The sequence below is a fragment of the Hemicordylus capensis genome, chromosome 4 (assembly GCF_027244095.1).
Source record: "Hemicordylus capensis ecotype Gifberg chromosome 4, rHemCap1.1.pri, whole genome shotgun sequence".
In the NCBI taxonomy this organism is placed as follows: Eukaryota; Metazoa; Chordata; class Lepidosauria; order Squamata; family Cordylidae; genus Hemicordylus; species Hemicordylus capensis.
Genome location: NC_069660.1, coordinates 218289155 through 218301712, shown reverse-complemented (window position 1 = coordinate 218301712; position 12558 = coordinate 218289155). Strand labels below are relative to the sequence as shown.

Here is a 12558-nt window from a genome sequence, read left to right as displayed (position 1 = left end):
TGCTAACCTACTAATCACCCAATGTTTTCAGTAGCTCATAAGCACAGCCGCACTCACAAGCCATTTTCTCCATTTCCTGCTCCTCTCTACAGCCCTCCAAGTTGCCCCAAAAGCAATTTCCTGAAGGTCAAGGGACACTTGGCAATAGCACAGGATGTGAGACTGAAGGCGGAATTCCCAGAAACCAGGTAGAGACACCTTGGTGGAAGGTACCTCCACGTGGCTTCTGGGAATTTCCTCTTCCCCCTGCAATCATCCATGCCACATCCTACACTATTGCCAAAGATCTCCCAATCTTCAAAACTGGCTTTTCAGGCAACTTTAGAGGCTGCAGAAAAGAAGAGGAAGAGGAAGAGGCGGGGGAAATGATTTGCACAAGTGTTGCTGTGATAGAATTCATGTTCTCCACCAAACAGAAAATTCTGCAGAGCAATGGAGGCATGCTTCTATGGGCTGGAATCTTTGACAACAGCCCACCTCTGAGGACATTGCAGCCCCTTCTGCCCCCTCATAAACGCTCCAACCTAATACATTGTACCTCTTTTATTATTATTTAAACCATAAGCCACTTTGAATGCCTGCCCTGACTGAAAATCAGGGTATAAATATAAATAACTGAAAAGAGTTACAAGCATTGTCTGTTGAACTTAGCTTTATCTGTGCACAATATATTCTGTTATATGTTAGTACTTTCTAAAGTCAACAGTGTAATCAGTCAGCCAGTTTTGTTTCCATATTGGTCATAACAGAAGTACAAGAACACAATATATAAAATGATGATTTACATCAGAAGCCATCAATTACAGACTATACAATGGCCAAGAGGTAGGCCAGTCAGAATTAGTTTATTGCAGTCGTGGCAACAGTTCACAACACAAGATTTAGACAGTGAACAAGAATAAGGTGCAGACTTGAGAAACATTTCTTGACACCTATTTGCTAACAAAAAGTGCAAGTGTTGTCAGTTTCTATTTATCCGCTTAGGTTGGCAACACCTTCTTAAAGGTAAGCATACCTGTCACTTGGGGGATCCTCATCTGCTTCTACATTCTTTTGTGAATTGCGTTTTCGCACTTTAGGAATAATGCTCTCTTTCCTGAATTGCCGGTCATGTGGCTTTGGATCTTGTGCAGACACAATATCTTCAATGTCATCAAGGAAAGAATCACAAACAGCAGGCATCTTCTACAAAAGGTTAAAGTATGCTATATGAGTGCAAGAACTTAACAATTATTTATCATTTCTTTAAATATATATATATATATATATATATATATATATATATATATATATAAATATAAATATAAATATATATATATATAAAATTTATATACTGCCTGACTCCAAAGGCTCTAGGCGGTTCACAAAAACAAACGCAAAAAAATAAAAAATAAAAATTAAAACAAACTATTAAAAACAGCAATTTAAAAATTTAAAACACTCAGAGATTACTAAAAGCCTGGTTGGAAAAAATGTGTCTTAAGGGCTCTTTTGAAGGCTGGCAAAGATGTTAAACCACAAATATCTATAGGGAGCGCATTCCATAGCCCAGGAGCAACCACAGAGAAGGCCCACCCCTGAGTCACCGCCAGACGAACCAGTGGTATACAGAAACAGACCTCTCTTGATTAATTCAATGTGTGGTGGCGATCTTGCAGAAGAAGGTGCTCTCCTAGGTAACCTGGTCCCAAGCCGTTTAGGGCATTAAAGGTAATCACCAACACTTTGTATTTTGCCTGGAAAACTATTCGTAGCCAATGCAATTGCTGTAAAACAGGCATAAATATGGTCTCTCCAAGACACTCCAGAGACCAATCTAGCTGCTGCATTTTGAACTAACTGAAGTTTCCGAACTACAAAGGCAGCCCCACGTAGAGCACATTGCAGTAGTCAAGCCTAGAGGTTACCAGAGTGTGTACCACAGTTCTAAGATCACTATCTTCAAAGAATGGATGCAGCTGTCTTATCAACTGGAGTTGACAGAAAGTGCAACACTGAAGGCTAAGATGCATATCACATTAACTGTATAGTGCATGCATTTGGGTAAATAGCAGCGGCTAGGGAAGTAACAAGCAGGACTGCAGCAGCAGAGATAGAGCATTTAAGTTCGTTCCCTCATGCCATGATCCTAACAAAAACCATTCCCCCAAATCTATTAAGCCCCAGAAGGGACACTTGCATTACTGTCAATGGATGCTTCCCTTCCAGTGCATATAATTGCTTCAGGGACATGATTTTCATTGAGACCAAAGCACAATAGAAAGAGCTTAAAATCCCCTCCACACATTATAGTCCCTTGGCACTACTTCCCCTCAGCACTACTTAAATTGAAAAACACACCGATCAAATTATTTGCTTAACTCAACATGTAATTTTTCAATACATAACTGCTTATAACAAAACTGTATCTTAATTTGCCAAGTATCTCAGGAGCTCCTGCATAATTTTTTCTGCAAAGAGCAGATGGTTGTTAGCGGTAATCACACACTTTTATGTAAGTCACACAGGCTGAAGTATCAGTGGTAAAACATGACCAAGATTAAGCAGAATATTTAATACTTTTTTCAAAAATGCCTAAGCTAGAGCAGTTCAGACAACATGCATGCAAAGGATTCTACATGGAGGGACAAAATACATTACCTCCAACACTTTCCTCAACTTGGGAAGAAGTGAATGAAACAACTATGCAAGTTTTCCCTGATCATATACATAAACTGTGCAGGATCTTCTGCCTTACTAAGTATCTTTTTGCCATGGGGAGGAGACCCACACAAGAATAAGGCCCACTCCCAATTTCCCCCCAAAGTAAAATTCCAGAAGTGAAATATTATCTGAACAGATCCTCAAATAGAACTATATTTATTTATATCAGTTTCAGAACAAAGCAACTCAACTTGTGCACCTCAGTTACTCTTGTATGACTATCATGCTGCATTGCTTTATACAGAGGCAGAAGAGAGAGCAGTTTAATAGGAATATACACAAACCGTGCTTTGAGCACAGTTCGGGAGAGGGACCTGGGAGCTTTAAGAAAGAGGAGAGCAGGTCCTTACCAACCGAGAGGGGGGAAGGAGTGGGAAGAACTAGAGGCGCAGATGCTCTGTGCCCAGGCTAGCTAGTTAATAATGTAGCTGCAGGGTGGCTGTTGATGGAAACAGATTGTTGGACTAGACAGACGTTGGTGTGATCAAGCAAAGTAATTTATGTGTTTTACTGTTTCCCTTAATAGGGAACAACTGCTCATTTCAAGAGTAAGATATCAAGTTTCCAAACTGCCTTGTAACCAGTGATGTGGATTTGCAGTAAAACCTGGAATCTGATTTTCCCCCAACACCCTAAATCAATCAGAATGTGATTTAGCATGCTTAGGTTATCAGTTCCAAATGTTCCCTCCCCTCGTTTACGCCTCCCATTTATAAACAAAGAAACTGTGAGTGAGCTATATAGGTTATTCTTCCTAGGAATAGTCATTTGGAAAAAAATGTTAATTATAATTTTGAAAATGCCAAAATTAACCAATATTGTACCTATTCATTATGCTACCAATTTCTTTCTAATGGGGAGCTTTCCATCGAAAAATTGAATAGTAAAACATTTTCTGCACTGGAAACCTCACATCCTCTCATTTGAAACGCTCTAGCCTCAGGGGTGTGGTGGTGGGTTTGCGCAAGAAACGGAAATGCAGTCTATCCATGCTCACAGCTGGCTGAAGCGAAGTCAGTCTCCTCCGCTCAGGACTCCCTATGTTCCAGGAACTACTTTCAATCTCCACAGGGTGGGGCTACATAACAAGAGGCAGCTTGCGCTTGCGAAGGGCGGGCTGTGGGTGCTCGTGGAAACCTATGAGGCAAGTGGGAGAAACGACCGAGAGAGTCTGGGCAGACCTGTCATACAGACAGACTCCACAAAGACCCCACGGACAGGCCTTCTTAACGTGAAGTCAGACTTTAGCCTTCGCCCCCAACAGCCTAGAAGTGGAAGAATCCATTCTCCCAGGGGGAGGGGGAGGCGGTAGTACTAGAAGTAACAAAAATAAAGTTCATCTGCCACATCAAAGACAACTTCCAGCTCCACATGGACGGCACCATAATGTGACCACGCCTCCTTGACACATTAGAAAATGGCCCCTCGACAGAATGTCATAGAGAGCAAACCATATCGGTTCCAGCTCTGTGGAATGGGAAGGAGCTTGCAAGTTGGACAGGTCTGGAATAAAACACTGCTCAAGTCAGCAGCAGCGGCAGATGCGCACCCGAGAGGAAACCAGAGTCTTATTGGGTGGGACATGGGAGGGACGCAGGAGGCCAAGTTGGACCCCACCGTCCCTCTTCCAGAGTCCCAGTAATACAATTATACCCCATTCTGCTGTAAAAGCTTCAGCCAGATTTAGAGTATCATTTGGCTATTTCCTTCTCCCTTGCCGCAATGGAAATAATAACCTTAGCAGGGGTGAGGAACAGCAATTGCTTTAACGCCGTGATCTGTAGTGTGTATGCCTAGAAGCAAGTGGTATCGAAACTTGTGGGAGTTTCTTCTGAGTAAATTTCCAGGCTGTTAACTTTTGGCTGTTAATGTGCCAAATGACTTGCCCTCTATTAATTTTATATTAAATGGAATAGCTGTCATCTAATGAAGAAATCCCCCCATTCTTCACTCTAGATGCCCCACAAGTTTTGATTTGGCCCTATGGAGATTAGCATAGCATCCACCACTTTTGAGAGTTCCTTCATCTTTGAGGACAGACACTTCAGCATATGTAATTCAGGTGACAGACAGAACTACCAAGGTATCAAGACGCCTGCAGGAGGCGGGAAAGGGTACTCACTGGCCCTTAGTGGCAAGGATGAGAAGGTACCTGCAGTGACTATGAAGTTGCCCTTTTCCTCAATCACTTGGCAGAAACCAAAGCACTAGCTTGAGGAGTTAAGTATTTTGGAAGCAGCTGGCAGCCTTTTCCTCTTCCAGTAGTGCATGCCGTCCTGGACATATGCCAGCTACTTTCCTTTTAGAATCCTTCCTAATAAGTCATAATTCAAAGCCTAGAAATCCCTCAACACTGATTTGCTTGCTCCTCCTCTCCCATAGCCTACTCTCTCACTAGAATACAGCTGAAATTCAGTCACGCAGAGGGGCTGCGGTGTGGAGCGTCACCATGTCCCGCCACCCCAGCTATGGAGCCTACCTTCCACAAGAGGAAGAGTCACCACGCCCCCTAGGGGTGATTCAGTGCTCGTTGTGATCCGCTGGAAGAATGTAGTCGCTACATACCCACCTCTATGGAAGTTCAGAGGGCATGTTGCACTGGCCAGTAACAATCTGAAGAAAGAATGCAATCGCTACACACTCACCTCAACTGACATTTAGAGAGTATGTTGAGCTGTTTACAGAGGCATAACCACCCAAAAGACTCTCGCTCCCAGGTAATGTATTGTTGTATCACTCAGATATAATAGAAATGTAGGTAGAAATGTGTGTATGCATGTATTATTGTATCACTTAGGTGTAACCCTTCAGATTAACCTAATCCACTCAAACTAGAGGGTCTGGTTTAGTGAACTACAAGGCCAATAGAGAAATGTGAATGAGCTCTTATCAATTAAAGATAGATCGGACTCCCCAAAGCTGAGAAATGGAGGAAAACTGCCAAGAAGCAAGTGAATCCCTGCACCAGAACAGGATGTGCACCCTTGTGGAACGACCTGCTGGAAGAAAAATTGTGGGATGCACGTGGGTCCGTAACCAAAAAAGATGCAGAAGTGGATGCACAGCACTATAAGGCAAGGCTAGTAGCCGAGGACACATGTTGACTGCTCGGACACAAGACTGCCTTCCTACATAGAGAAATGGAGGAAGACATCCATACAAACATCTATGGATGGAGCAAGTTGCTGGCGCATGGAATGCAAAGCTGAACTGACTGCTGCTCCAGGACGGGTTCACACAAGGACAAGCTGGCCCCCATCATGATGATGACCTGAATATTGCACATAGGGAAACACACAGCCAAGAGATTGTACAACCTGAACAAGGAAATATAGGTGAAGGACTCAGGAGCAGCTCCCATAAAAAGAATGACAGGACTGCACTTAAAAGGTTGGGGAGAAACCTAAAGTGTCCCATACCCTAAGCATCAGGAATCCCAGCCAGCAGCCACCCCAACTAGTCCCACTAGTATTGGCTGAAGACAAAGTTGATTGCAGGTCTACCAGTTTCAAATGAAGACCAAGCCGTTGCTTGATGCACTCCCGACCATAGAATCAGAGCACATGAAGCATGCAAGGAGGCTATGTGAACACTCAGGAACTCTCACTTATGGAGAAAACCTGCACCAGAGAAGAGGGCAACCAAGCTGAAGTACCTTCTGCCAAAGAGATGGTAGCAGATGGACTGACCAAGTCGCCACCAAGATTGGTTCCAGATGCTTCAGGAGAAGAAAAGGGGACGGGGGTCATGAACCAGTGTGACAGGCGATGAGAAGGGGCATTTGAGATACAGCTCCTGCCTCCCACCACCTTAACATAAATCTCTGTGCTTAGCACTTGCAAGCTGTTGCCCCTGGGGCCCCTTCCATCTCTATAGTGAGAGTTGCAGTTGTTTGCTAGCCCAAAGCCCCCCCCCCTTCTCTGATCCCCCTGAAGTTAGGGGTAGGTCCCTCCCTATCATCCTGTACCTCAGAATAAAGCATATTAGTGTAACCTTACCTGAAAATCTGTGCCTATCACTTACAAGCTGTTGCCCCGGGACTGTCAACCTCTACTGCAAGCGCTGCAGTTGTTTGCTAGCCTGAGTCCCTGCCTTCTTCATGCACCCTTTGTAACCGATCCAGACTGGACTCCAATGCCCCATAAAAGGCTGCCCCTCATCCTCATAAGAGGAGGAAGAACCCAGCTCTCTCTGTACGCTCAGGGGCCCTCTCCTTTGAACCGACTACACAGATGTCATTGACTAATTGCCTACATCAATCCAGCTACCAGAGGGAGCTATTTATCAATCTGTGGCTGCCTTTAATAGCTGTGAATTCAAAATGCTGATTACTGTATTTGTAGTACAGAAACCACTAAAGTGTGCTGCACCCACCTACCCCAACCAAAAAGAAAATGATTCTGTAGCTGAAAGAATTCAAGCAGTCTCTGGACTACAATGAGTGTGAATTTTCCATCTGTTAACAAACCAGAATGCTTTGATGTGATAGCTATGAAAATTTCCCTCATTCTTCTCTGGATAACAAACATCTTAAACAAAATTAGATAAAAATTGATAATGTATTCAAATGATGAAGCCACGGCTATTGCCTTATGCAGTTCATTCTATGATAATTTTATTTACCCAGGATTGTGTTGTGGGTGGCCAGAGTGCTGGACTAAGATTGGAAGGACCCAAGCCTCTGGGCCAGCTATGCACCCCCCAGCCCAACCTACCCCACAGCTATCTGATGTACTGATTAAAGAACAGACTCCTCATTACAACCTAAGGAGTACAAAATTGGTCTGTGTAGCCTTTGGAAGCTGAAATCCTGAGCTACAGCAATCCACCCAACTAATAGTCGCTCTTGCTTGCCTGGTTGATAGTAATAAATTGGATTATAGACTGAGATCGCCTCGCCAGGGGGATAATAGTGCTGGCGGAAGCCTTGAGAGAGCCCCGCCGCTAAGGGCGGAAACGCTTTCGCCCAGGGCCCAGGAGGCCGGCGGCTTCCCCGAAGGCCGCAAGGGGCCAGGCGGCAACGGGGGCGATCGTGGCTGGGGCCAGGTGCACGCGGCCAACTAGGCCGCGAGCGGGGGGGGTGACTCCCCCCAGCACATACGGCCGAAGTGTTAGAATAGCGTAAAGTGGGAGGGGGACCGTTCGCGGCTAGGCCACGTCAGAAGAGAAGGGAGACGGAAAGTTTTACCAAGGGGCTCTAAGCCCCGCCGCCGAAGCGCTCGCCCTCGCCGCAGGTGTAGCCTCCGCCCTCCCTGGTCTCCCCGACTCCGCTCTCCCCTACTCGCCGGTCCACGTGGCCGCAGGTTGCTCCCGGCAACGATCCTTCCTCCAGCCAAGCTAAGGCGGCCAGGACCCCATTGGCCCGCTTCCTTTTCCTATTGGCCGGCCCCTGTCATGTGGAGGGGGAGGCAAGTCGGCGCCCCTGCCTGCCTCACGTGACGGGGGCACCCCCCCACCCCCTCCAATCGCACTAGTGCGGCGATGGGGACTGGCCTTTCTGGTCTGCTGCTCCCGACTGGTTTTGCCACCAAGGTCAAAGCCCCTCTCTCAGGCCATTTCCCCCAGTCCTGATTCGGAAAGTATGTGCCAAAAGACATTCCTTGCGAGATACAAGAGCAGCCTTTCGAGCAAGCGGGAAGGAACGGGGATTTGAAAAACGAAGCAGCTTCGCGCCTCTGGCTGTAGTACTTTGTAACAGTACAACTTGGTCCCAGGAATAGCCCTACAGGCTGAGCAGAACGTCACATTTACTCTTCCATTTGTGCCACTCCCCAGACTCCAATCCCATTTGTTTACCACAGCTGCTCTCCAATGCTTCGTCCCTACTCCTAGGGCTTTTCCCTCCTTGATCAGCCATTTTGCAGAGTCTGGAAGCAGGAGATACTTCAGATTCCTCTTCTCAGCCATGATGTTCACCTTAGAATCTTGGACATGCCACTCTTAGCCCAACCTACCCGTCAGGACTGTCTATACGCACATAAAGGGAACAACCAGACAAGCCAGAAGTAACTTTTTATGTTTTAGACCACAAGCTGTAGAAAAGTGAGCCTTATTAGGATAGTCAGCAAATTCTAAGTCAGTTTCTCTTTCAAATGAGGGCTGCATGGCTAGGATTTGGGGGGGGGGGCACTGGTATAAAATAGCATTTCAAACTCACTGCAGCTGAAGATGTCACTCAAAAGGTATTATTTATATACTGATAATAAAGCTTTTTATTGATTACCATAAAAATGTCAGTTACATACATTGGAAGAAGCAAGATCACAGCTAAACAGGTTGTCTTTACAAATGCAAAGCTTTTTTTTTTTTTTTTACAAATACAAAGTTGTTTTTGTTTACATTATTTTACAGGAGATCTGTAGAACTAGCATATCATTCAAAGCTATATTAAGATTAGTATTTTATCCACACATTGGGAAAGTATGTAATTTGTACAAAATGGCATAAAAGTTTTTTTCTTTCATTTGTCCCATAGGGGCTCCCTTCATTCCATCAAAGCATTCGTGCTTACACAACTTTTTCTTTCCTCCACAAGATCAACTTTAAATACTGTATTTTTATTTACAGACCCACGTTTTAAAATTTTTCAAGAAGTTAGAAACCAGCTATAAAATATTCTGGCAGGTTTTACAAATTAATTCCTATTATACAAAACTGTTAGATGACTAAATTTTGAAAACACACAACTTAAATAACCAATGAAGTAACTATGCACATGTTTGTACACACACATTTAACACTGTTTAACAGTTCTTAATGTGTTGCCCTTTTTACACAATTATATCCCAAGGCTCACTCATACAGCTTTCATACTAGTACTCAGCCATTTCATTTGTGAGCATCTATAGCAGCATCTCAGTGGTACCAGAAAACCTGCACTTGTACTTTAAACGCATAACACATATTAATTAAGCATTAGAAAGAAAAAAGTAATGCTAACTGCTTAAACTATTCAACTAATTAAATCTGAAATGGCAACCTTTTACACAATTGTGTGCAAGACACATGAAATTTATTCATTTCACACACTATACCAGCAACGAGTTATAAATTAACACAACAGAGTACGAGTACTGACAGGTATATTATCTTTACTTTGGGCAAAATGTCAGCTTTGTATCAGCTCCCAAAATTGAAAGCAGAGGCAGCTAACCCTCTAAAACACACAGTGTGCTGAATAAGTGAAGCTTGGCATAAATAGTACCCTTAAAGGGAAAAGCCCACAGTACAACTCTAGTAGGCACTTATCATAAAGCCCCACTTCGTACCACAAAAACTTTATGTACCAGTTCTGTTGCACACTCGGGACAGTACAACCAAGCCATGCATCTTTGCTTTGTATTTTTAAAAAAGCACTTCCTCACATACAGGAATCTCAATTTTTCCAATCCCTATGGGGGAAAGTGGTTGCCCTGATCGAGCTAGGAGTTCTATGCATACTTCTGCACAAGTATCCCTAGCTGAAAAAGCAACTGGGTCCCTACACTGGTGCTGCATAAAGCTCCCCAGCTTGATCCAACAGCTTGGCTGCACAGATATAACTCTTGGTGGCAGGGATTAAAACCACACCAGCTGACTCACCAGTAAGGGACTGAATTCAACACTCCCTGCCAAACAGCTGATCTGCAGGAGGTCAGTTTTTTCTTTTATTTTCAAGAAGTTACACATATGAAGACTTGTCTGTGTTGGATCAGAGCCATCATCTCTGTTTTACCCAGGACTGCAATACACAGTACACTTAAAGTATATTTTATATGAAAAGCTGTTTGAGGGTCTTAAATCTGTCCTCAATAAGCTATCCTCCCAAACACAGAGCATGGAGAACAAGTTAAATATTCCCAACAAGCATTAGAATTCCATTTCACTTTTTAAATTATTTTTCCTTTCCTTTTTTTTTTGCATTTATGATTACTGTAGATACAGTCTAGGACTCGAGACACTCTCCACAGAAGGCACAGCTTGAAATATTAAGGAAGAATTGCTATGTGCAAGTAAAACAGTTCTTGGAGCCCTTCACAAAGCTAGACGTAGTAAATCAGACTGAGGGAAGGATAATCATTCCCTTATTTCAGTACACATTCTTTTATAAGTTTGCCAAATCAATAGTCACCAGAGTATAGGGTAACTGATGAGAAAGTCTGCAGTACTGCATTTGTACTATTCTACAAAGTATTTTTTCATAAATTTCAAGCACTCCAAATGCAAGTCCTTTGGGGAAAAGGGTAGAGAGGCAGGGGGATAAGGAGCAACACGGAATGACAGCAGGTATTCTGGTTCCATTTTTAAAACAAGTTTATAGATGGTGGGGAGGGAAGACACAAGGGATAAATCAGCTGCATAAAAATTCATCCACCAAAGCTGGAATTTTTTCCAAATCATAAGCATCAAATAGGTCACTGATACCCTCTTCTTCTCCAAGGCTAAGTAGATAGTCCTCATGAAGCAGAGGAGGCAGCAAGCTTACGAATGGCCCTTCATAGTTTGAAGGGATTTGGTCCTCTGTTTGCTGCAGAAGGTTGGTTGGAGAGGCCAATGGGGAAATGGTAGCTGTAGTTGTTGAACAGTCAACACTTCCTGAGTTATCAGAAGTCACATCTGTTACGAAAAATAATGTTAAGTGTTTTGGTTGGTTTGTTTTTAAGGAAAACAAGATGTAAGAGTTGCAGAGATTGTTTAATGATTCCAGAAAACAGAACACTTGAAGAGGATTTTTGAAATATTAAAAGCTAGCAGATACCCATCAAGTAACTGTGCCCCCTCTTCCTTCCAGATACAGTGGGATGCTGTCAGAATAATGCCAAGAGCCTCCCTTGGCCCTCTAGTCAAATCAAAGGGAATGAAGGAGGCCACCAGACATGCTGCATGCCAACAGGAATAATCATCTGCATAAAAAGTGAGCAGGTAGTTCAGGGCAACTTGTGCAGTTGCCCTAAAAAGCAGGCATAAGCACCTTCCATAAGCAGCTTTCCACTTGTGGAAGTTGCTTGCACCTGATCTCCAGGGATCCCCCCCCCCACCTCCTGCAGCCCACCGCACCACCATCCCCCACTGTTCCCAGGAGTCCCTCAATCCTTGTGGGGGCTGCAGGGGGAAGATCCCTTGTGCTCATGCTGTTGTTCAAGCCTAAGTTTGGCTCTAGCCCAGTGTCTCCCCCCCCCCTCCACCCAAGAGCAACAGCAAACTTTTGTAGTCACTACGCAAGACAAGACAGAGGTGCTCTTGATGCACTGTCTGCTCTCTGAAGTGGCATTCAGCCTGTCTGGATTTTAGAAAATGAGATATTTTTCAGTACAAGAGTCCCCAGGCAGCACAGATATTCACAGACAAAACAATGAATTCCTTTTTTTAATTTTTTATTTTTAGAAGAGGGAAACAGAGGCCATGCCTCTGTTAAAACCAGCTACACAATGTGCTGGAATGCCTGGGTGAATTTTAAAAAGCAGTGTTCATATGATGCCGAACAGAAAAACTGGTGCTCATGGTGATCATGGCGTACAGCTCATGAAAATGGTGAAAAGTATACAGTGTACTGTGCTTGACTGGCCAGCAAACTTGCCTGACCTGACCACATAGAGAATCTATGGGGCATTGCCGAAAGAAGGATGAGAGACATGAGACCAAACAATGCAGAAGAGCTGAAGGCCGCTAATGAAGCATCCTGGTCTTCCATAATACCTCATCAGTGCCACAGGCTGGTAGCATCCATGCCACGCCGCATTGAGTTAGTAATTGCTGCAAAAGGGGCCCAAACCAAGTACTGAATACATATGCATGCTTATACTTTTCAGAGGTCTGATATTGTTCTATTCTACAATCCTTGTCTTCTTGGTTCCATGTAATATTCTAATTTTCTGG

General features: G+C 43.9%; 2 protein-coding genes across 5 annotated transcripts in view; both read right to left on the bottom strand.

Moving 5' to 3' along the window:
- The window catches only part of CDKAL1 (CDK5 regulatory subunit associated protein 1 like 1), a 419489-nt gene extending 411380 nt beyond the window's left edge, over window positions 1–8109 (bottom strand). For 2 of the 3 annotated variants that reach the window (XM_053245520.1, XM_053245522.1), the window contains exons 1-2: window positions 7892–8043; window positions 1016–1185 (exon numbers count right to left, since the gene is read on the bottom strand). In XM_053245520.1, the coding sequence (XP_053101495.1) occupies window positions 1016–1182 (167 nt within the window). In that variant the 5' untranslated portion in view covers window positions 1183–1185; window positions 7892–8043. Of the gene's footprint in view, window positions 1–1015; window positions 1186–7891 lie in introns of all 3 variants that reach the window. The other variant, XM_053245521.1, reaches the window with a different exon arrangement.
- Window positions 8110–8872: 763 nt separating this feature from the next.
- The window catches only part of E2F3 (E2F transcription factor 3), a 38330-nt gene continuing 34644 nt past the window's right edge, over window positions 8873–12558 (bottom strand). For both annotated transcript variants that reach the window (XM_053245524.1, XM_053245525.1), the window contains exon 7: window positions 8873–11298. In XM_053245524.1, coding sequence (XP_053101499.1) covers window positions 11033–11298 — 266 coding nt within the window. In that variant the 3' untranslated portion in view covers window positions 8873–11032. The remainder of the gene's footprint in view (window positions 11299–12558) is intronic.